General features: G+C 41.3%; 1 protein-coding gene across 1 annotated transcript in view; it reads right to left on the bottom strand.

Annotated features, from left to right (window-relative positions):
- LOC138296586 (transmembrane protease serine 11C-like) overlaps positions 1-26,343 on the bottom strand; it is a 299,563-nt gene that overhangs the window by 121,022 nt on the left and 152,198 nt on the right. The window contains exons 4-5 of the mRNA XM_069235857.1: positions 21,915-21,982; positions 16,043-16,203 (exon numbers count right to left, since the gene is read on the bottom strand). Of these exons, the coding sequence (XP_069091958.1) occupies positions 16,043-16,203; positions 21,915-21,982 (229 nt within the window). The remainder of the gene's footprint in view (positions 1-16,042; positions 16,204-21,914; positions 21,983-26,343) is intronic.

Genomic DNA, 26,343 nt, shown 5'->3' on the forward strand with positions numbered 1-26,343 from the left:
AGTTTAGTAGGTGAAAAGGGATATAGTTAATACTGGTTTCAGCGTTTTAAGACAAGCTTTGTAGCAACTTGCAAGTCAAAAAGAGGTTATAGAAGAAACATTTAATAGAAATATGTGCCAGACTAGCAAGTTCTGTAATTTATGCAGCACAGGTTACTTAAAGTTCAGAGCATGCTTTTAAACATTCAGCAACAACAGTTTCTGGGCTTAGCAATCCACTTTTACATTAGTAATTAGTATTTAAATTTAAATTTTCTATTGGGGCCTTATCACAATCTGCCTTTCCCATGTAGGATTTAAGGTAACCACACAATCGCTAACCAATCATACAGGTTTCCCTTTCCCACAATGCCAACATGTAACCATGCATTCTCTTGCTAATCGTGCAGGTCCATCCTTTTCACATACATTACTGTGACCACACCACTCCCTAACTAATTATGATCATGCTCTTCCCAAATAGATTATTCTGTAACCACACACTCTGTACCAACAATGCAGGTCTGCCCTTGCCCCTACAGGACATGTGGTAACCACACATTCCCTAACCAATCATGCAGGGCTTTCCTTCCCACATAGGACCTACTGTAACCACACCCTTACTGACCATTTATGCAGTCTACTCACTTCTACATAGGGTGTACTGTAACCACACAAACTCTAAACAATTGTAAAGTCCTTTCTGTGTCTGCTTAGGATAGTGTGAGTGTGACAATACCTCACAAATGGTATTTGTGTGCTACACAAATGCAAGATAACATTACTTCACATTTATTTGCAGACATATGATACAACATGCAACTATGAAATGCACAGCTTTACTGCAGTACTTTCACGTGCATCTTTTATCCAAAGAACACAATATTTGGATAAAATACAGAAACAGACTAGAAACTGACCAGAAAATGACAACCAGTGGCCATGCAGACCCTTTCAAGCCAGGCTAAAATAACAGTCAGCATTTTATCAAATTGGACATTTGTTAAGATTAATAAGTTATTTAGTACTCAAACCCAAACATATGAAATCATGTCTAGCCAAGTTATTCAGATAAACAGGAAACCTCAAGGAGTGTTCTAAAACCCATAGGGGGCCATTATGACCCCAGCGGATGGCGTTACTATTGAGGAAAGTACTGCCAACAGGCTGGCGGTACTTTTCTCCATATTAAGACATGTACCACACTGACTGGCACGGCGGTAATAACTTCCAGCTGGAGACTTCACTCTCCAGCCCAGCTGCCATCACTTGCCCGCCTGCGGGATTATGACTCCTCCTACCGCCATGGTTTTCCATGGCGGTAGGCACTATCAGTGACAGGGAATCCCTTCCCTGTCACTTATAGGGGTCTTCCCCACCTTTGTCCCCCTCCCCAGGTTTCCCACCTCCCCTTCCCCTCCAGACTCCCCCTTCAAACACGCCCTCCCTTCACACATGCACACACTCATACACACACTCATTCCCACATTCACCCACGCATGCATACATCCATTCACACACACATCCACACACACTTACATACATACAAGCATACACGCATTCACACAACATACACGCACTCACACATCCATACATGCACACACATACATGCAACACACACCCGCACAGACATACACACACACACACACCCACACACACGCAACACTCCCCCACCCACCTCCCCTATTGGAGCACCCGATTTACCTGTTGTCAGGGGGTCCTCCGGCAGGAGACGGGACAGGGTGCTGCTGCTAGCAGCAGCGACCACCAGCAGAACACCGCCATGCGTATCATGTGTCATGATATAGTCTGCGGAGATTTACTGGTGTGGCACTGCTGCTGCCAGCAGCGCCACCTTACCGCCATCCGCCGGCATGGCCACAGTTGGATTTCTGCCATCCTTCTGCCAGAAATCCGGCTGTCGTCGAAATCTGGCTGACGGCTGGTAGCCGCGGTGACGGTCTTTTGGCAGCCGTCGCCGCGGAGGTAGGCGGGTTTTTACCACCTGGCTCAAAATGACCCCCGTAGTTTTGTAATATTTAGATACAGTTAAGATATTTTTGTGAATGATCATGCATTCTGCAAATCTTTCTTATCATATTTACAAAAACAGTACTAGTTTCATGTAGGTACATATGTGAATTTGTATTGCACAAACCTGCTGCAATGCAACATAACACTGTGCAGTAAGCAGGGAGGATATACTGAGGTGTTTGGGTGGGAGACATTGATTTTAAGGGATGCAGTAGAGCGGGAGGATGAAGCAGGGAGATGAAAAGTTTAATAAAAGAAGGACACTAGTGGAGGGGTGGAGCAGCATACATGTGTAGAAAGTCTGGGAGAAACTGTCAGAGGAAACGGGGCAGAGAGTGGGTTTAAGAAGATGCAGTACCACAGGGCAGCAGAAAATAAGGAGTCACATCGTTGGACGCCAGAAGGCAAGATCAGTCTAGGAGACATTAAACAGTGAAATGTCCTTAATAAAACCCTCTGAAGCCCCTGCAGTCCAGAGGGCACCCCACCCTAGAGGCGGCCCCCACTCAAGCTAAAGCTTTTGAGTAGTTGTGAGTCTTAGGGACCCTTCAACACATGTGCAGAGGACAGTCATCATCTTGCAATATGACACTGGCCATGAGAGTAGCTTTAGAAGGTGGGAGTAATATGTAGAGTTCCAGCCAGGAGTGAGGTGGGCAAAGGGAGTGTGGCATGTTGTTTGTGCGTTGGGTTAAACCAGGTGGGACATCAACCCAGAAAAAAAGTATTGCCTGTGTCTGAGATACCATTTGAGCAACCAGTGATATGGCTGAATCTACAAACTCTGAATATAGATACACACGTCAGAAATGCATGCTTGTTATTACTGATTGGACCCTTAATCCATACCATGGGTGAGTAGAAATGGAAGCCTTTCAGGATACCAGCAAGTCTGTGTTTCAGATTTACTTTTTGCCAATCTATCTACAACAGTGTTACATACCAACAAGGCAGTTAGGATATAACATTTGCATTTCTGGATAGTAAATGTTAACACTTGGGCAGTAAACCCAAAAGGAGAGGGCCGACTTGTATATCCGCTTTGGCTAGTAAAAAAGGCCACTCATCCACTGCTGCTTCTACCACTGCAGCTCAAGGCTTCACTGGTGCCTTGCTGAAAATTAGATGATGGGGAGAGGGTGTGTTGTGTGGTGCCCCTCCTGTAGACAACCTGTATGACACCCTCTCGGGAGGAGGGTGCGACCTCTAGAAACGTCCTGCAACTCCAAAAGATCTTGGAGTAGTGCAAAGTTTTAAACCTGTACATTCCACTCTGATTACCCTCAATGATTATGTCCGGTAGGAAAAGAGGCTTGCTCTATCTTTCAGTTTGCTCAAACTCTCATTCCCTAATTCATCTAAAGGACTCAAGCAGCACTTGTATGCTCTGTGAAATAAATAATATGTGTTAAAAATTGGGTCTTTAGTTGGTAGTCAGGTTACCCCAGGTCCAAGCAAGGACCCTCACTCTAGTTCGGGTAAAGGAGAATCACCCTCAGTTAACCCCTGCTCACCCCCTTTGTAGCTTGGCATGAGCAGGCAGGCTTAACTTCAGAAGCAAGGTGTATAGTAATTGTGCCAACACACACAGTACCTCAGTGAAAACACTACAAAATGAAACAACACAGGTTTAGAAAAAAATAGATTATATTTATCTAAAAAAAACAAGACCAAAACAACAAAAATCTGATATACACAAGTCAAGTTATGAATTTTAAAAGAGTCTTAAATCCTTTAGAAAACAGTGGGAATGCTGTTATTGCACAAAAGTACCTGGGTAGCGTCAAAATATAGCCGCATGGGTGTGTGTGCATCGAAAAAGGCCAGGAATGCATTGATTTCTCACTCGCAAGTGAGACCGCGCGTCATTCCTCCTCTGGTTGGGTCGGCGTGTGTCGTTTCTTCTCCACCACAAGACAGTGATGCGTCAATCTGGATAGGAACCTCAGGTCCGGGTAGGCTTTGTGTTGAGTTTCCGCGCCCAGCAATGTTGAGTTGAAATCTGGTTGCAGGGTGTCAAGAAACTGCGCTGCATGGGGGCTTGCGTCGTTAACAGCAGCTGCTGCAGGTGTTGCGCATCGTTTCTCCAGCCGCGTTGCATCAGTCTCCCAGCCGCGATGCAGGTGGAGCATCAATTTTAGCTGCAAGGCCAGGGGCTCATCGTTTATCAGCCGCGAGGCAGGTGGTGGTCGAAAGTTTGCCCGCAGAGCGGTCTTTGCGTGGATTTCTGTCCCTTTCCACCAGCTTTCCCTTTCCAGGGCCCAGAGACAGGTTAGGGCACCACTTGGCAGGCAGGACTCTCAGCAGAAAGCCCAAGTGCTGGCAGAGAGAAGTCTTTGATGTCCCTGAGACTTCAACAACAGGAGGCAAGCTCAGTTCAAGCCCTTGGAGATTCTTCACCAGTGGTAAGTCACACACGTCAGTCTTTGTCCTCTCTCAGGCAGAAGAGGCTACTGCAGGCCAAGCCAGCAAAGCACAGTCACAGGCAAAGGGGCAATACTCCTCCTCCAGCTTACAGCTCTTCTCCTTGGCAGAGGTTCCTCTTGGTTCCAGAAGTAATCTGATTTTCAGGGGTTTTGGGTGCTCTTCTTATAACCCTTTCTGCCTTTGAAGTAGGCCTACTTCAAAGAGAAGTCTCTGTTGTTTTCAAGATCCTGCCTTGCCCAGGCCAGGCCCCAAACACACACCAGGGGGTTGGAGACTGCATTGTGTGAGGGCAGGCACAGCCATTTCAGGTGTATGTGACTACTCCTCCCCTCCCTTCAGCCCAGATGGCCCATCAGGATATGTAGGCTACACCCCAGCTCCCTTTGGCTCACTGTCTAGAGGAGAGGTGCAAACAGCCCAACTGTCAAACTGACCCAGACAGGGAATCCACAAACATGCAGAGTCACAGAATGGTTTAAGCAAGAAAATGCCTACTTTCTAAAAGTGGCATTTTCAAACACACAATCTAAAAACCAACTTCACTAAAAGATCTATTTTTAAATTGTGAGTTCAGAGACCCCAATCTCCAGCTATCTGTCTGCTCCCAAAGGGAATCTATGCTTTAATAATATTTAAAGGCAGCCCTCCTAATAACCTATGAGAGAGATAGGACTTGCAACAGTGAAAACAGAATGTGGCCGTATTTCACTGACAGGACATGTAAAACACATAAGTACATGTCCCACCTTTAACATACGCTACACCCTGCCCATGGGCTACCCAGGGCCTACCTTAGGGGTGCCTTACATGTATAAAAAGGGAAGGTTTAGGCCTGGCAAGTGGGTACACTTGCCAAGTTGAATTGGCAGTTTAAAGCTCCACTCACATACACTGCATTGGCAGGTCTGAGCCATGTTTACAGGGCTACCAATACGGGTGGCAGAGCCAGTGCTGCAGGCCCAAAAATAGCATTTGATTTACAGGCTCTGGGCACCTCTAGTGCACTTTTCTAGGGGCTTACTAGCAAATCAAATATGCCAATCATGGATAAGCCAATCTACACAAATACTTTATACAGGAAACACTTACACTTTAACACTGGTCATCAATGATAACGTGTCCAGAGCAAATAAAAACAGCAAAAACAGAGTCCAGCACACAGGAGCAATCTGGGAAGTAGAGGCAAAAAGTTAGGGGAGACCATGCCAATAATACCAAGTCTAACAATATGTTAATTAAGTGAAAGTAAACAGACATTCATCCTGCAGAGGTATGTTCTGTACTTTCACTTAGATCAATCCCTCTCTTTAGACTTCAGTTTCAAATCATTGAGAATCACCTTTAGGTCTGGCTAAGCTAAGAGCACTTGTTTTTCTCCAAAACAAATCTTATATGTTGTTATTCACTTCACCTGTTCACTATTAGCAGTGTGAGTCATGGCATTTTGACTGTGCACAGCATTCACATCTCCTTTAAAAACAGTCCCTTTCAATGCACAAACTGATGGCCCAACGTGTTATTTTATTTAAAGAAAAATATTACTTTATCTCAATTTCTTTTTCATTTTTTAAGGGCCCAGTAGCAGTGTTGGGGAGTTACTCCACTTGCAGTGTGCCGCATCATACCTGGACATTGCCAGTGATGCCAATCTTTAAATTAGTTGAAAGCCATTCCAAGATGCCATGAATACATCTACATGCACACTCATACATAGGTGGCCTTCTTTTAATTGGTGTAATGCTTTATTAAAACTTGTTCCAAGGTGGCTGAACGGATGCACAGGTGTCTATGTTTGGTTTTTGTTATACTATATACTAAAACAATTCCAAGATGACTGCTTAGGCATGCAGACATGCTGAAGGCCATCTTAAAATGTTTTTTGACAAGGCATAACAAAAACCATTACAAATTGCCCCCTCATACTTCTGCGGCATGCACATACACTGCTGATTCACAAAAGTAAACTTACACTTTGGTGTGAGTTTACTATTTTTTTTATATTCACTTATTACAAGTTTAATTGTACTAGTAGTAATTTTACTACTGCCATGAATCCACAATCGGGGAGAGAACTGCTGATAAACATTTTAAGTGAGGAGTGTCCACCACAAATGCAGAGTCTCCGTAGTGATAAAATTACTATCAGTAATATTAAAATATTAAACTCTTATTTTATGAACACCAAAAAAATGGTTAGCTTACTCTAAAGGGTAAGTGTACCTTTGTGAATCAGGCCTCCTGTTACTATATGTTCTTGTATTTTATAATATAGAATTAATGAAGACATTCATTTATTTTATTCACAATATTTAATAAAGTACTACTGTTATCCCAGGGGTGTCAATGTGCTTTACAGTTAAATAAAGTAACAAGGCAGAAAAGTTTGGAAACATGTGATGAACACTAAGGGAAAACAAATCAGATATAATGGTAACACTAAGTACTTGCTGCATGGTCAAAGTAATTCACAAGCATGAGGGGAGCATATATGTAGAGAAAGGTACAGCATCTGGTGGAAGAAGCAAGTTCCTATTCATTGGACACTGAGGGAAGAGAAGAGGAAGAATTTTCTTAAAGTCTTCGGGATGATAGTTCCATAAGACGGGAACAGTGACAGAAAAGGATTCATTACAGCAGAGTGGAATTTAAATCCTTTTGGTGTTACTTAAAGAATGTATTAGCTTATGGATTTTTGAAAACTCCTGATGTCCTTAGAGCAGGGGTTAGCAGTATTGAGGCTATCAATGTTTTAGAACTCTAAAAGCAAGGTTTGAAAACTTTAACATAATTCTTGCCTTTAATGGTGAACAATGAAGGTCTGTTAATATTGGAGTTATTCAGTCAGACCTTTTGACTCAGACACAAGTCTACTTGATGAGTGACAATATGGGATGCTCTAATGACTATTGCGAAGTTCACAATTACTTTAATTACAGCACAAAAATATGTTTGTTGTAGCTAGCATTATAGTTTTTTTTAGGAGGAAAGAGTATCTCTGGCTGATATTGCTGTGCTCTTAATATGAGCTATTATTCTCATTTTTAATCAATCCTAAATTCTCAGGATTTGACGTCTTGGACATGATTGAGAAAAATCCTTCCCTTTCCAGTTGATTAAGAAATTCATGGGTGGTATTTTTAAGCAATGAAGATGAATTCAGTCTTTTCAGAGTAGAGCTTGTGAACGTTTGACCAATGGAGTCACTGGAATGTTAGATTGGAAATATATTTTCATATGCTATATACATAAAGAGTTGAATCGTGATGCATTTGCCAGTGATTTAAACAATCCCTGGTAGATTTGGTAATGGTATGTGCTTTGGGAGTAAGCTTGCGTTTGCTTGCTTTGTTAAAGCTGAGGGGTTTTATCAATTTTTAAAGAATCAGGTAAAATATTTTTCTGTGGGAAGGGGGTGATTATCTGGCACCATGCATTTTGAGAAAAAGATGAGAATGTGTTTCAATATGATTAGTTGTCCAAAAAGAAAGTGGAATTCAAACATTTGGCCATATTTGAAAGCTCAATAACTGTTTTCCTACCACTTTTTCCATCCAGTCGTCCTAAAAAAAATCACAGTATAAATCACTGAGATATTCTGAAATCTTCTTTATTTTTCCATTCTAGCCAACACGTATTTCATCATTAACTGGCTTCATCAGGGCAAGAGGATCATAGAATATAAATTACTATATAATAATTATATTGCATATGCTGACATTTTGTGTTCAAAACAATAAAGCAAAAGAAGCAGAAGACCCTTCAAATACATCACTTAATCAGTGAAACCTTCACCAGAAATAGCAATTTTTAAAGGTTTAAAAGAACATAAGGCAAAACAAGTCAATTACCATAGATTAGAATAAACCAACCCAACAACCTTATGTGTCACAATAACCAGTTTCAACTCCCTACAGTGAAAACAATATATGCCAATATTGCATATAAGAAAAGTAAGCAACTCCAAACCAAATGCTTAGTACCCAAATGCTCAGTAATCTTCTGCATGTGTATTCCTCATAACACATTCAAATTTGTATTACCATCTGTGTTTATGACCAATATCATCCCACTTAACCATGCAATTGGACATAGTTCTTACTGACAAAGTATCATGCTCACCTTCTTAATGTGTGTACAGCTCAATTTCCAAAAGTAAAAAATGTGTTTTAAGCCATGCCGGTATTTATATGACATCTAAAAAAATGTCACAGTATTGCTAAAAATCATGTTTCTAATTAATTTGATATTCACTGAAGCCATCAAGGACTTATGAAATATAATCCCAAGAGAGCCAAGATTCATAGTAGCTAGTAAAGCATATATTACCCTACATCCATAGAATCTGAAATAAAATATACAATTTCCATTGCAATGTCTAAGAACTATGTTGGAACTCTAACCAGTACAGCCACTAACAACCGTTCTTTCTCCCAAACACCTCTCCGAGACTGAGCTGTCTGTTTTTGATATGCAGACCTATGTAACGTTAAGGCTGTTACTATGGACCTCTTCAGCTTTCTGAACACTATTAGATTGTTAACATATTTCTCAAGTTCCTCACCAACTCAAACAAATATGTTTTTCTTGACATCTCAATTGTGTATTTAGTTTAACAAATCTAAAACTATGGTACATAAATTAATTTACATTTTCTGTAACAATTTCTGATTTCTAGTTTACTAAAACATAAAGTTTCATAAAAAAATAGTTACAATACTGGAATTTAAACCTATATTACATGATCCTAGTTAAAAGCATTAGCGCTAGTTACTGATGGAACAATGCATTAATCCCATTCTTAATTCATATGTTTATATTACTCTAATATATTTCTTAATTTATCCCCCTCACTCAACACATACTACAACCCCAGGAAGCCAGACAGTCAATATTTTTTATTTGGCTCATATCAGCCATAAAAGCCACAAAAGACACACAAAAGAAACAGTAAATTAAAAAGTTTCTTGAGTATTAAAAAAACACAGTGAAAAATAAAACAAATCTACTTACAGCGATCAAAAGGTTCGCACAGCATAGTAGCATGGGGTGTAAGAGCAATCCTTTCAGGGAATGCCCTGAATTCCAGACACATGTTAATAAATATAGCTGGTATCTGTGGTACACATTAGATACACAATTGAGATACCATGAAATCAGATTGGTTTTAATATGAGGAATATAAACACTAACATTTGATTTGTTTGCCTTTGAAAAGAGCCTGGCCTCATTACATCTCTCCAGAAATAATTGTTCAGTTTATTCTTAGAACAAAGATTTCTTGTTTCTGGGGAGGAGAAAGCACACAGTAATCCAAATTTCAAGGCTCTCTTTGACATATTACAAATTGCATTTCATGCTTGCAATGTCTCACTGCTGAAAGCAAACGCCAATTTTTCTCAAAGAATGTATCTTTTATGACTCCCTGTCAGGTGGGAATTGTGTATTCTGATTACATTCACAAGACAAAGCATGGATTACACATCTCTTTGTGGTTGGATGTGTGGAGATGTAAAGCAGATTTGAAGAGGGTGCACATTATGTAACGAATATCAAGAACCACCAGGAAGCAAGGGCACATATAGCTCTGTCATTACATCTGCACAGTAGGTTGAGTTCTTGCTTAACTTCCAGACAGGCCAGGCAGGTAAAGCATGGAACATGACAACATGGAGGCAGCCATAATTAGTCATCACTGCTACACTTCGAAATTAGGAGCAAAACTTTTAAGACAAGCAAGGAAGATCTAGCACATGGACACCTCAACTGCCCCTGTTAGGTGCCTTACAATGTCCCTTGTTGTTTCAGCTTTCCAGTGACCCTTTTTTCTTCCTTCCCTGTTCAGGTTCCTCTTTCCTGCTTGCCTTCCATACCAAACTTTTGTTTGTACGTTGGTCCTGTGCCGTCTATTGAATTCTTGTCTGTGTCCTCACTACCTGCATTTACCTGCTTATTGGCGTCCAGCTTATAGCTCCCAGTTGGCATGCAGTTAACTCTTTGCTTCTGCATTTATACACTGTATCTCCTGGGAGTCCTTGGGCTCCAGGCAGCATTCCTAGTTGAACTTTGTGGTATTATGGACCTCCTATACAGAGTGAGGAGTAAGCCACCAGAGCATAGATTTATGTCTACAAAATGCCTTACATGTTTTGCCAAAGAAACATTTCATAAAGATATTGCATATAGTTCTTGTTTTGTCAAGATTACCATACAGTGGTTGTGTGAAGGTCTGGAGTGGCTCTTGATGCCATTCAGGCCAGTACCTCTGGTGTCTTACCCTTTCTCATGCTCTCTAATCCAGTGACTTGATTCAAGCAGGTGATAGGCCAGGTCTTCAGCTGAGGGTTCAGAACCTTTAATAGCCAGTATAGCCTTCGGCAGTGGGCTATAATGCTATAGTAATCACTGTTACACTTGCTGAGCAGTAAGATATTCTAGGTGCAAACTCAACTGCAACCAATCAAAACAGAAATACCAAATTATTCCTGTTTTTAAGGCTGACTAGAGATAGTTAGTTTTGGGAAAAGGTGTTTTGGTGATGGCCCTAATCTTCTCAGTGTGGGGCTGAATTATCCCTTTTTCCCAAAGCATTTCCGAGGTATTTTACTTTACCCTACACAGGATTTTTTGCATTGATGTGTAGGTTGGCCTTTTTTAGTTCTTTGAAAATTGAGTGAAGATGGACTAGGTGGTTGTCCCGAGTTTTTACTAAAGATGACCATGTCATCCAGGTATGTGGAAGATTATTCTTGGTGTTCCCTTAGGACCTGATTCATAAGTCATTGAAATGTGACTGGAGCTCCATGTAGCCAAAAGGGTAATACAGTGAAGTGGAATAAGGATTAGAGAAGGCAGTGTTTTCCCAATCTTCCCTTTTCATTGGAACCTGCCAATACCCTTTTCTCAGGTCTATTGTGGCAATATATCGGGCTTCAACTAACTTCTCAATCAACTCCTCAGTTCAAGGAAGGGGGTATCCATTGAATTTAGAAATGTTGTTAACTGCCCTGAAGTCTATGCAAAAGCAGATACTCCCACCGCTGGGGGTGACTAGTTGCACTGGGAAGGCTCGATAATGCCCATCTGCAACATTTGCTATATCTCTTTCTGAATAACCTGGTGCTGGGCAGCTAGAATCTGCTACGGTTTTTGTTTGATCGCAACCCCTGGTTGGGGAATAGCATGCTCAGCTAAATGAGTCTTTCCGAGCAGATCCGAAAACATGAAAGGGAACAGTTGTAGCTCTTGTAGAAGTTCCTTCTTTTATACTTCCAGCAAGGTTTCATTGGCGGGTACTTGGTCTATGGTACTTGGGAATCCATTCACCGGAACAGTGGTTTGTACTTGTTTGGGGGGAAAACCTAACCATTTTTAATAAGTTTATGTGGTATATTCGCTCCTTCCCCTTATGTATTCTGAGCCTGTATGTCACCTTACCAATTTTCGTGGTTATCTGATAAGGCCCCTGCCACTCAGATTTTAATGTTCAGGCAGATGTGGGTAAAAGAACCAACACCCAGTCTCTTACTTGTTAGGTTCTTCATTTCTTTCTTTTATGGTTTCTGTCTTACTTGACTCCGCTGTATATTGTGGTTGGCCAGTTCTCATAACTTTCCCATGCAGATCCTCCATTGGTTAGTATAGTCCAAAAGACTAGCTGCTTCTTCCCCAGTGTCTTTCTCCTACATTTCTTTCATGATTTCAAGTAGGCTATGGGACAAACGCCTGAAAAGCAACTCAAAGGATGAATACCCTAAACTACTGTGGACTTTTCCCTGTGGTACAAAAAGGGCTAAGGGATGTAACTGGTCTCAGTTCTTGCCACCCCTGGCTGACATTGTTTTCAAGATAAGTTCAGGGAGCTGTTATATCGCTCTACCAATCCATCTGTTTGTGTGTTGTAAACAACGGTTTTGATATATTGTATGTTCAGCTGCTTATATATCTGCTTCTTCCAGCCTGATACAAAAGGGGGTCCTTTGATTTGTAAGGATCTCTTTGGGAAATCCTACCAGAGAAAAGATATCCACTAGTTTCTGAGCTATTGCCTTGTTAGTAGGACTCCATAAGAGGACTCCCTCGGGTATCGTGTGGCATAGTCAACTAGGACATGCTGATGTCTCTCTGATGACTTGGGGAGGGGTCCTGTGGCATCCATCTCCACTGATTTGAAAGGGGACCCGGTTATCGGTAAGGGCTGTAAGGAAACTTTGGGAGGACGGTAGTAGTTCTCTCTTTGACAAATCTCCCACTCCTGGCAATACCTTTTTATTTGACCCAAGATACCTCACCAGTAAAAATGAGGTAATAATTCACAAGTGGTTTTCTCAGCCCCAGAGTGACCCGCTAGCAAGTGGCAGTGAGCAAAAAACATGATCTGATCTCTTAATTACTGGAGAACTAACAGTTGTGGGGTGGTCATTGATTCCTCCTATGCAATATAATAGTCAATTTTTCAGTCTGGAAGTAAGGATAAGCTAAACCCGGATTCCCATTGTTGTATCTGGCAGTGTGCCAGGGATTTTCTAGGGTAGCATCATTTACTTGGGTTACTCTGAAATTTCCATTGGTTGTCCAGGATTGGGGTGACAATAACGCATCCTCAGTGGGGAGGTTCTCTATCTGGGGAGTGCCTTCTTGGGGTGGCTCAGACGCCTTACCTAGCCTATTTGGGAACATTTGAAGAAACTGAGGGTTGTCAGTCCCAAATATGACATCTTCTGGGTGGTTCCTAAGGACCCCTATGTCCACTTCTATGGTTTGTCCTTCTACAGTGGTTACTACTAAGTGTGCTAGTGGATATGTTTTGCTATCTTCATGGACACATCTAATCCCTACGTATTTATCAGGGACACTTTGGGAGGGTTGTACTAGGTTTCCTTGCACTACCGACTGTTAACATCCACAATCCAAGAGTGCAGTAATTAATTTTTTATTAACCCTTAGACTTACATAGGAGCATGAGTCCATTTCTTGACTGAAGAATATAGAACTGGGAGGATAACTGACTTCCATGGGCTCTTCAGTGGGTTTCTTGTTCTTACAGAAACGGGCGATATGTCCCCAGATCCAACACTCAAAGCACTGTGACCCACTGGGGTTATGGTTTTCCGTTTTGCCCTAACTTTTTTTTACATTTTCATGGGACCTTGATAGGGTTTTTTCTTATGTCGATTTATTCAATGAACATGTTGGAACTTACACCTTTTTCATTTTCCCCTTGATAAATCTGCGGTTGGGCTCAGGCAAAGGCTGTTGCCATTTCCACAGCCTGTTCAATAGTTAAGGCTCAATGCTGTTTCAGCCATTTCTGCCTTGAGACGGGTAAGGTCTTTAGGAATTGTTCCAAATGGATTTTATTGATTATCTCCTCTCTGCTATTCTCCTGAGGTCGTAGCCATTTGTCAGCTGCACTTTTGAACTTAAAAAATAAAGTCTTTCAGGTATCCCCAGAGGCTCCTCTTTCTTTGCAAAACCAAATTTGATATGCCTCTTCATCCAAGCATAACCTATCCAGAATGATGTTTTTGATCTCCTTGTAAGGGGGTGTCTCCTCTGGCGAGGCAGTCTGATAGGCAGCTTGAGCTTTCCCAGTTACGAGAAGGGCTAAATCCACTTTTACATGGGCCATCCACTGGCCCGGGCATCCCTTTCAAAGTTCGGCAGGAATGAATCTGGATCTTCCCCATTTTGCAAGAATATATTTGGCCCCAGAGGGTTATCTCTTTTGCCATGGCCAGGCCACCTGGACCTGTTACTCTGGCAATTTACTAAAATAGTCAGCTTGAGATTTTAATGCATCGTGGAAACCCTCCCTATTGGCTTTTGCAGAAGACATTTGGCAGTCCAGTGACCATTTTAGCTCCTTGTGTCCTTGCACAAGTTGCTGGATTAATGTCTTCATTTTTTTCAGTGGACTAATTTGCCTGCATTCTCCACCACATGTCGCTTCGCATGTGAGTAAAACATGATACTACCGGTGTGTGTTTGTAATTTGTCTTTATTTTTTCATGAATTTCAAGGGATTGTTATCACTAATCCGTTTTTCTTTTCTTTCCTCCTTCAGATTCATCTGAGGGAAAGTGGCTCACTGGCACACTGTGTTAGTCACGCTTCTCTGAGAGCGTGGTTGGGTAAAGCTTCCTGTTGATGGCCTTCTTGATGAGTGTAGCCAGTCTCTGCCTCCTGACTTCCTCTGACTCCTGGCTTGGGTCGCTTTGATCCTTCAACTGTAGCACTTGATCCCTCCCGGTCCCTTGCTGGGCTTGTTCCTGGCCGAACACATTGCTCCTTTGGCAGCGGCAATCCACTCATAGAGGATGGCTCCCACCACTTCCCTACATGCTCCTCACTTCCTCTTATGTCCACCTCCACTGCTGCCTGACCTTGTCCTTTCTCTATGCTAGTGCCCTGGCTGAACTCATGTAAAGAAAAAAAAATATTTGGTTGTTTTGCTGTATTTACTGTGGAGATTGTTGACCAGAGCGGGCATCAAGCAACTCATTGTCATCATCATGACCCTCTGTGTGACACATTCACATTTTGGTCTGCCCACATTCATTAACAGTTAGCTGATTCTAGCTGATTCATGTTAAACAGAGATCTAAGGCACAGAAGCACTGGAGGGAGAAATTGTATATACTTGCCTTTTCACTATTTTAACCATTGATGCCCTCAATCACCCATTCATACTTCCAAGCACACATTCACCCAACTATACATCTACCCATTTCCCATTCATACACCAACAATTTTTCAGTCTTCCTTAGGATTCATCAGTCCAAGCACTAAGTCACTGACTCATCCACCCACACACTTACCTTCCATCCATTGACTCATTTTCAAATTCACTTGGCTTACCCACAAATTCACACCACACTCAAATAAAGACAAACCAATTGGCTCAGTCAATACTAGTTTTTGATTATGTAACCATAGGGTGCCTGTTTTATTGGCTTCTTTGTCCTAAATAGCCATGTTTCTGTGTGAGTAGTAATAGGCATACCAGATGTTTCAGCCCTATGGCTATATTATCTTCATTGTGCACTAATGCTGTGCGGGCCAAAAAAACCTTTGCTGAATTGCACAAATATAGAATAGGCCTGAATGAAATTTTAATTATAGCTGCAAAATCTGCAAAACTCCAGAATTTCCCATGATGTGAAAGTGTAAAAAGTTATTGCAAGATACCAGTAAAAGACTGGTTAACACAAAAAAAGTCTCACTGAGAGGCATTTTCTGCTTGAACCGATCTCCTGCTGTATCTCACAAAACTTTCATGTAAGGCACATGCTTGCTTAAAGAAAACCTCTTGAGATACCAGAAACCACATTTCACTCTAGAAATGTCATTTTCGAACATTGGGCCATATGTACGAACACATTTTCCCATAGACACAGAATGGGTAAAACCCTTTACTACATCTGGCCCATTATTATTGAACTTAGCGAAATTGCAAATACCTAATGAAGAACAATGAGAATCACATATTGAAGCCAACAGTCCAGTGTTTTATAGTATACTAGCACCCATTATTAGAATCAGCATGAAGGGTGCATGTGTTGAGTAAAACGAGTTAACAGCGTAAATTCAACCTTGCACTTACCCTGCAGTTGAAGAGAATTAGGATCTATGTTGAATGGCCCTGTGCTATTGGTCTGTATTGTCTGAAGCAATGTCTCCTGCACACTTTGCTTGAAAGTGTTACCACTTCCTTTGGTGGTATTGGCAAACGAAACCACAAACTGTGGCACCACACTGCCGGGGCTGCAACACACGTAAATAAGTACAGATTAACAAGGTTATACAGTAGAGGGTAAACCACAGACCAAATTCGTGACTTAACTAGCCCCCAACCTCTTCATAGGCATTCTTAATTATCATTTAGGTGTCCAGAGGTGTATAACTATCTAGGTAACATTGTTCAAACACCACACAGCACAATGGAACAAGCAGTGTGGAGCCTGAAAGCAACTATACAAGTTAGGGTCCATACTACTTTTTTGTGGAATATTTTATTTAACTGCAAGTCAATGTTATTTACTGATAATTCATGAAAGTGATTTTACAGATGTGATTTCTGTCTATGATTTCTGTCCCTCAAGGAAGCTTAAAATGTACGACATACTGAACTGTGCTATGTTTCCTCTTTCTTTGTACTACCAGATGGAGGTTATTTTGTTTCAATAGGGCCTGTTTCACCAACCTCTTTTTCATGAATAGGCGTGACATACTCCTTGATAATCCTTAAAATGGAAAATTAGATCGGGAGCAAGTCACTCCAGTAAACAGAACAATCTTTGTGAATCACTGGCAAAACAATTTTGGTAAAGGGTAAAGGGCCAGATGTACGAACTTTCTGTTCACAGAAAATGGTTGCAATATGTGATCCTACTTTTTGCAGATAGAAACTTATTTTGTGAGCCAATCTATGTAGTCAGTTTGAAAAATAAGGAGTCAAAATGGGTCATAGTCTAATCTACCTAATTGATAGTCATTAGTGAAGTTGCAAATTGCAATATACTCTGATCTTTCACAATCATAGGGATGGTGGTCTGCAAAGGTAAGCAGACCACCTTGACAAAAAATGAAGAAAAGCTTTTTTAAGGCAGCTGGATATCCTTACAGGAAGCTGTCTGCTTTTTAAAACGTTTTCTTTTTTTAAAGTTTCAGCGAGAGTTGGCAGTGGTCCCCAGAACCCCTGCCCACTCCTCCTGATACTTCAGCCCCATTTTACAAAAGGCTTCCCTTTTGCAAATCAGTTATCACCCTAAATTGGAGGTTGGTAAATTTGGAGGTTTGCTGCCACTATTCCGATAAAAAATCATTGATACATATGGATTATAAGGGGATGAAAGTCCATCTAGGTAATCATGATAGACAGGTATCCCTTAGGGATTCTCCTAGTTTTTCTTCCCAAGTAGTAAGTGAAGATGAATTGCCTAGATAGTATTGGTTACCGGATGCCCTATTCAGGACCTCCCAGAATGGGTGCATGCAAGGTTCTTACAACTAGCAATGAGTTAAAAGTCATCCCTTGGAATGTAGCTGGAGTAAAGAACAGTAGGGAGAAGCTGGAACTTTTGGCATCATCAAGTGCAGATGTAATATGTCTCCAGGAGACATGGAGTGTAGGGGGTCTAATTTGATGAGTTCTTTACCCTGGAGTGTGAAGCAAAGCCCACAAAAAGGGGGCACGCAAAGGGAGGGGTGGCATGTTTCTTGTCTAACAAGCTTAAATGGGGGTACGAGTGCTATAAAGATCCTAGTAATCTGTTTTTGGCAGTAACTTTGTTTAATTCTGGAAATAAACCAGGAACTTTACCCCTATTGCCAAAATGCATATATTCCCCCCAAGACCATTCATGAGTAGCTCGTGTGTAGCCTTGCGGATCCCTCCAGGCTATCTTTCCCCCAAATACAATAACAAATAAGAGAGGGAGAGTACTGTTGACTCAGTTAGAAAAGACCAACAGTATTATTGTTAATAGGAGGTTACTCTCCGATTCCCCAGCAGCATCCACTCATAGAACAACTGGGGGGAGGTCCATCCTGGACTACGTGATAGTGAGCTGTTCCTTCTTTGATCTTTTGGGTGATCTAAAGGTAGCAGATTCCCTGCTTAGTGACCATAGCCTGCTAGCTTACTTCTTGATTATCAATATATCTCCCACAAGCCCCTGGAAAGTGGATAGATCTGCTCTAAGCCTTAATAAGAAGTCAGGGCGGAATCATTGGGATTTTAGGTCAAGTAAGGGGTTGAAAGTGAAATTAGAAACCACACTTGGCAATTTAGGTAAATAGATAGGGAACGAAATTGAAAGTTTTAATAAGTTTATGAAGCAGATAGTAAATTATGCTAAACAAAAAAACTAATTGAACCGCCCTAAGGCGACCCATTTCCTCTTCTTTCCCTGAACAGGGAAATAAATGCACTTGTTAGGGATCAATATTTGGTTTTCGATATTGATAGGAAAGTGAAGGTGCAGATATTAAAGAGAAGAAGGGTGCGAGTGAAGCTCGTCTAAAGAGAGAAGCCTGGGATAAACTCTGGATCAAATTGAGGGAGGCTGCAGATAAAGGCAGGTCCCAAACTATTTGAACGTTAGTTGGAGTTGCTTGTGGTGCAAAAGCTAGGTCTTCCCCTTTATCCATAGAAGAACCGAAATGGGTCTCCTTCCCGTCTGAAGCAGAGATTACAGCTGCAATTCGAGGAATGTGCGCCTCGGCTGGAATTGGGCCTGACGAGATCCCCATACTTTGGAGTAAAATTCTCTATCTGATCTTTAAAAAAATGTTCCGAAACCACTAATATTCCCCCATCTTGGACAGGAAGTATTTTAGTCCCTCTCTTCAAGAAGGGTGACCGTAATTTGCAGAAAACTTTTTTCAGATTGCCCTTCTGACTGCAGAGGGTAAAGTTTTTGCCAAATGTTTGTTAGCTCAAATCAATGAATGGCGGTAGAAAATAGAATTCTCCCTATGAAACAAACTGGGTTTAGGAGTAGACCAGGATCCCTTGATAATATAATTGCTCTTCAGGCTCTAAAGGAAAAATATGTGGTGGCAAGGGGTGGGGTCTTATACGCAGCTTTTATCAACTTTTCCATAGCGTTTGACAAAGTAGATCGTCCTTTGATGTGGAATAAGCTGTTAAAAATGGATATGCTGGGCCCTCTGTTAAATTTAGTGTTGCTCTGCATTCGAATTCCTGTTGTAGGGTGCTTATGGGTGGGGATAGGGGCTTGTCATAAGTTATTCCCACTCTTAATGGGTTAAAACAAGGCAGCCTACTTGCCCCGCTCCTCCTCTCCCTTTACATCCATGACCTTCCGGACTACTTGTCTCAAAGCAAGGGTATTGCCCCATTACTTGGAGGAAAGGCTATTGTTTGTCTACTTTATGCAGACGACATAGTAATTTTTGATCTAACCCCTAAAAGGTTAAATTGTTGTCTGCAGGCTTTAAAACAATGTGCTTCCACAGGAGAAAAAGCAGCACTGTAGAAATTAGGCATGGTTCTTGGGTCACCAAAAACTAGGAACTGATAACTCATATGTTTTCTTGGAGACGAGAGTGGGCCTCCTTACGAGTCTGGCGGTCAATGGACTGCCAGACTCGTGGTGGTACTCGGACCGCCACCGACAGGGGTGGACCGACTGCCACGGTCCGACCACCGGTACCACCAGGTTGCCGCCAACCGACAGCCTAGCGGTGCTGGTGGTCTCAATCTGCCAGGGCAGCTCTGCAAGCAGCGCTGCCCTCTGGATTACGACCTGCGTTTCCGCCAGCCTTTGTATGGCGGTCCTACTGCCATTCAAAGTCCGGTGGAAAGGGGTTGCTGGGGGCCTCATGGGGGCCCCTGCACTGCCCATGCACTTGCCATGAACCGTGCAGGGGCCCCCATGGACAGCCCCGTTGCCCTTTCAATGGCCAAATTACATGCAGTGAAAAGCGAGACAGGTGCTGTTGCACCCAACGCACCAAAACATTGCCGCCAGCTCTATTACAAGCCGGTATCAATGTTGTGGTTATAGGTACTGCGGAGGGACAGACGCATATGCGGTCATCCTGATGCGGGACATTGGCGGGCGGGCGGGCGGGCTGCGCCGCCCGCCAAAGTCATAATGATGGCACTGAAAAGGCTCATATAGGTAAAAATATATACAAAGCTCTTTCCCAGGCCAAAGGTTTAGGTACATTCTTTAAAGCCACAGGGAGAAGGGACTTTTCACTCTTGTTAGAAGTCTATTGTGCTAAAATTCCTGCCTCCCTGCTGAATGGTACAGAACGAATTGATGTCTCCAAGTGGAGCTTTCTAAGCGTGATAGAAGGTCATGTTCTGAGAAGTTTAATCTCAGTACATTTAGCCTCTTCTGTAGCACCACTACAGTTAGAATTTGGTTTGAAAAGTGCCTTTGTTCACGGCCTCGCAGGGGTAGTGCATTGGGCCGCATATCTTACAAATTGTGATGATGACTCATTAAGCTCTTCTATAAAGAAATAAATCTTGGGCAGTTTAAACGATTCGAAGGAACTTTGTGGCAGTGACAGAGATGTTGCTTTGGAGCCTAGATTAGTTCTCTCGCTATCAACACAGCTACTAAAGGCAAGTTTAAAAAAAGCCACATGGGATCTAAGTTTCCATTTGGACAGAGAAACATGCACTAAGAAAAGGATCAGTCAAACTGTGATAGACTCATACTTGCTTCTGGTTTCTTTTAAGACAGGGGTTGTTCCCAATAAACCCCTTGCTGTCTAAATGGTATGGCATCTCGCCAATCTGCAATTGATGCCGAAGGGGCATTCAGGATCTTACTCACGTTCTTTTTATATGTCCTGCTCTATTATGTTGCCGGCAGAAGTGGTTGAGGCCTATTTGTGTGCAATTAATGATTCTTTCTGCTCCAATGTTCCTACATGCACTGCATACCCCGCCAAATGAAATGTTCTGTTTTAGAACTTTAGAAAAAAATCATACATTTATGTTAATGATGTCTGATTGAATGACCAAGTTATGGACATTAGGAACTTGAATTTGCTTTTAGTTTGTTTGTTTTAGTAATCAAATAAGGCCTGTGATGCTCCGTATACCATATTAAGAAATGGCAATTATCTTTTTACTGTATATGTGCAATACTTTTTAGTCTACTGGGAATTTGATTTGATGTTTTTTGGGGATGGCTAAGATGAATTTGATTATTTTGTAAGTATATGTTTGATTTTTATGTGGACCTCAGTGAAGTTCAGCAGCATAAAAAAAATTGAATTGAATTGAATACTCCGTTCCAGTGGAAGAGAAGGAAATTATAGGAATCACAATTTGGAAGGGACACCAAAAACACATCCCTTTCAAACTGCAATTTATACTTCATTTCTGATTGCATTTTAGTAGCTGGTAAAACTTTGACGACTTCTAAAACGTGTTTAGTACATAATATTACACTTGTTAGCAGTTGCAGACCTACAAATGTAGTTATTTTCATAGTTTGCAAGTGATAAAATATTTAATACATTTGGCCCCAAATGTATTCCCTTATATACTTCTGTACAGAAACAAACATGGTATTTATTACTATAATTGTTTCAACTACCGACAGATTTACCAATCAAAAGCTTATTTTGGTTATTTTATTTTAAATCTGTTATAATCATTTTTCCTGGTAAGGCTGTTCTCCATTTTTTTAACTACTGTTGAAACAGGAAATTAAACCAGGACTGGAAATGTAAAAAGTACAATGCTCTATTACAGCTCTAAATGTTCACATTTAAAGGCTTCATTTTTACTTTACAACTAGAAAATGAAGTCTTGAACTTTGCGTATTTGTGTATTTGCACTTCCACACAGCATGCAGCACACATCAACGAGCGCCCTTCTCATGCACATATGCATGCCCCTGCATGCCTCTAGTGCCAAGGCAAGCGCACTTCAGGGTCACGCTTGGCAAAGACAAAGCAGAAAAATAACAATGACATACCTCAGTTTGATCACTTGCGACTTGATGTATTGCTTTTTTAAGTCAGAATTTTTGTAAGTTGTGTTAAGCTGTTAAAAAAGAAGATCGTTTTAATAAAATAGAATATGCAAAAGAAACAATATGGACAATAATTAATTTCTAAAATTAAAATGTGCTTAGCCAATCAGTGCTGTTCACTTTGTAGCTATTTTACCTATTTGGTGCTAAGTCGATAGCTTGATGTCAAGTTGTAGATAAAATGTTCAATTTCCACAGAAGCAAGGTTCAACCATTAACCCACAAAGGTGAATGAATGTTGGGTTCCAGGTGTCGACCTGCCAACATTTAGGAGCTGATCCAGCACAAAGCAATATTAATAGAAAATAATGGGTAAGGTGGGTCAGTGCAAAACAATTAAGTGATAGGTGAGAGATGAAGAACGCATACCCCAGACGTGAACAATTACAAAACATAGGATGTATAAATTAAGAACCTCTAATAAAAAGGAAAAATGTGATAAAAATAGGCAAACCTGCCTAAGAACAAAAGTGTAGGTAAACAAAACTTTAAAGGTGCTATTCAAATAAAAGAGGGCTGCAGGAATGAACGGATTAATTATCAATTGCTTTCACATTTTCAAAGTTTATTGTATTTGTTCTGCCCACCTAGACAGCCACCTTGCTGACAAGCGACAATGAATTCTCACAGTAAAGGATACTTTTATATTAATTGAAATGTATACTATTACATTGTGTGATATATGTCATGGAGTCATTCTGTGAGGTTCCTAGTTGCAACATGAGGGCTCCCCAGATGGACTCTTTAAAACATGTTGGTAATTTGCTGTGCTACATTATGTTTAAAAGTACAGTTCCGAAACCTTTACAGTCTCTACGGATTATTTCCAAATAGGCCTTACGAGGTGTAGTAGACAATTTGTCAGTGGAAAAGTGTATGTTTTACCTCATTCAAATTGTCTTAATTAACATGATTGGTCTGATTCATGAAGTAGGAAAATGACAGGAGAGCATCCCACCTCTGTCTGGTAATTATTTCTGACTTTCTGAAATTCACAAAATGCACAGAAGTACATCTTGAAAGCTGGGCCGTATGTAGGTTTCCTGGTGTACCTTTGGGAAGGTCATGTGACATTTTGGTCATGATCATATCGCTGTGTGGAGTGCTACATAGCAGATAACTCAACACAGGGTTCCCTGTGCAAACGCAAACCTTTTTTTTCTGCATGTGTACAATATTTTTCCCCATCAAGAATGCCCTGCCCCTAATCCCTCGTCATGATCCCTTACCCTTCCCACCTTGAAAAAGGATTGACGCCTGCACTTGCCTGGAGTAAAATCCTACCATTTCCCTGGGACTCCAACTGGTGGCTGGCCAAACTCTGACCAACATCTACACCCAGCACCCATGCTAGGAAACTTGGAATAATTATTGACAGCAAAGATCTTCAAGTGGCTCCCAAGCAACACTAGAAAAACTGTTACTCACACCCTAGTCAGCAGGATGTTGGACTACAGGAATACCCTCTACACTGGGATTACCAAGTAACTTGCTAGAAGACTACAAACCATCCAGAACTCAACAGCTAGTCTCATCATAAACCTCCCACACAGAACTTATAACCCAACACACCACAGGGACTCCGCTGGCTTCCAATACACAAACATGCACATTTCAAACTCTTCACACACACATTCAAGACACTACACCACTTAGGCCCTCACCTACCTGAATATTCACATCTCCTTCCACCAACCACCCAGTATCCTCTGTTCTGCAGGGCTGCTGTTCCAAAGCATCCCACGCAAACACAGACATTCTGCTACACTGCTCTTAAAGCATGGAATGGCACCCTGCTCCACATCAGAGCCTCCTCCTCCTCTCTTCTTGAATGTTGTGAGGAGCAACAATACATGACTTTTCAATTAACCAACTGATCATAGGCAGAGCTAGGCACACACACCAGCTCTACGCCAGGATACCCTCGCAGGTGACAGTGCGCTGTAAAAATACACATAACATAACATAGCATAACAAAGAGGAGTTTGTGAATGTCACAAATGTAGATGTATGTGGGCATTCACAAACTTCCAAGGCTGACCATGCTCTAAATGTTAATTTTACGACTCTTCCTATGGCAGAGATCTTCACACACATAAATGGGCTTACACCTGGCAGGAATCCTTTTGTGAATTCCTGGTAACTAGTATACTTGGTTGTAAATTTACAATTACTTGCAAATGTATCTTTATGAGCAGGACCTTAAGTATTTCAGCACACCTATATGTTTTCCACTTTTTAAAATGGAGGCAACATTCTTTATCTTTTACGTCTGCTCCATGTTTGGTATTTTGTTGGTGGTCACATCTTTTGTGGGTCACAAGTATGTGTGCTGCTCAATGCCCATCATAGGCCCCTTCTTTATGAATATGTTTTGCAGACCTTATTAACAGCAAAAATGCTCACTCATGGTAGACTTTTGAGGGAAAATACATAACATACTAATTGCAATAGCAAGGAACTTCATGTTTTAGTTAAATTCTGAGATAACTATTATCCCATTAATTCATTTTGTTGTGTGATTTACCATGATCGAATACAAATTTATTTAGCAGCAGACCTCTTTTTCCCAAACCCTAATTTTCATTGCCTTTGTTCCAATTAGCATCAATTTAGAACTTTTTCACAGAGGCTACCGCTGGCTGAAAGAAACTCAGGAGATCATTTATTTAGGTTCTTCACACATAAGTATCACTGGGAAAAAAATTATGTAAATGTTCAAGAATTATATTGTGCCACTGGGTCTTCTGTCTGGCTCATCACAAAATCCTGCATAGAGCATACTTCACTTTAACCAAACTACTTACATAGATTGGCTGGATGGCTAATGATAGCTGTTTGAGGGACTGTGTCCAAAAGGTATCTCCAAAATGCACATTATGGGATTGCTCCAGACTAAGGCCATTCAGGGAGGAGGTGGTGCCAGAGCACTGGAAGCGTCAATAGAGATAACACCACAGTTGGCTCAGCTGGTGATATAAAAAGAGTGAATATTCTCTAGAAACAGTATTTTATTGTAGACTACTGCTTTGATGGATGCAAAGCATGGTGTAGTCAAACTACGTGGTGTGAAGCATCAGAGCTGGTAGGCATTTGGGCTCCCAATGTGTATTGGTTCATGCAGGCTAAAGAATCTATTTGCAAGGCAAGGGGCTGCCTCTGAAAATTGACCAAGATATGAGACCCTGAGGGGAGTAAAGGTCAGTGGTATGAATGTTACACAGAGAGTATTTAGATTCAGACACTGGTGCCACGAGGAAGGGGAGATCAGGGGGGATCAGAAACACAGAATGTGCTCCCGGAATCGGTCAGATAGGTCTTTCTATAGGTTTTCTGCTGTTACAAGTGAGACCAAATTGCCCTGTCAAGCTTTTATTTCTTCTGTTTTCTGTATATTTTGTATATCCAGAATATGAAATATTGCTTGGCTGGTTCGATTAGCATATGCAATTTTATGTTCTTGTTTGTACAAATGCAATAAAATAATTAATAAAAGAATTATTTTGTGTCTTTGACACAAACGACACAACGTGTTATGTTTAAGGATGCTAGAAATAAACTTTAAACCTGATATGGAGGTCTGACTCATTTACTGACCTTATTCCCTTCATCACAATTCTACCTCTTAGGCATGTTTAATATGACATTAAAGCCTGCTGCCAAAACCTAGAACAAGAGAGAGGGCTTTTAAAAATCAGTACAACCCAACGCACCAAGGATATAAAACTAGTGGAACATTCCACCCACTGGGGTTAAAATATTCTAAGTTAAAATAAATTGGAGAAACAGAAAGACAATGTAATGGAATGTTGGAGCAGAACATTTGTACCAGCCATTATCTGCCCGGACCCACTCCACTGTCTTCATTTAATCTGTCATCATTCCAACACTCATAATGCAGCCTTTGTCACTTATTTACACTAACTAATAGTCAGCTCAGATTTTGAAGTTGCAGGCCATCTGGAGATTGAAAGAACTACCCCAACCCTTAGCCTTCGCGCACTTTATAGTTTCGAACCCCAAGATTCCAAAGAGGGTTGATGGCAGGCATGGGAACATCAACAAACCTAATATCCCTTTCTCTTATTGTACAAAATGCCATCTACAGGGAATCAAGCCTCTATGCTTACTTTCTTAGTCCTTAAGTCTGCCTTCGAACGGGTCCCTAGGGAAAGTCTTTGGTCTAAACTGGCCAACTGGGGAATCCCAAATAATATGATAAAGGGCAATTATAGATCTATACACTCATACCTGGGTTCAGGTCAAAATAGGAGATGGCACTAGACTAAAAAAAAAGAATTCCCACAAAGAACAGCTTAAAGCAAAGCTGTATCTTTGCCCCAAGCTGTGCAAATTTTTTTGGCAGATTTAG

The sequence above is a fragment of the Pleurodeles waltl genome, chromosome 1_2 (assembly GCF_031143425.1).
Source record: "Pleurodeles waltl isolate 20211129_DDA chromosome 1_2, aPleWal1.hap1.20221129, whole genome shotgun sequence".
NCBI lineage: Eukaryota > Metazoa > Chordata > Amphibia > Caudata > Salamandridae > Pleurodeles > Pleurodeles waltl.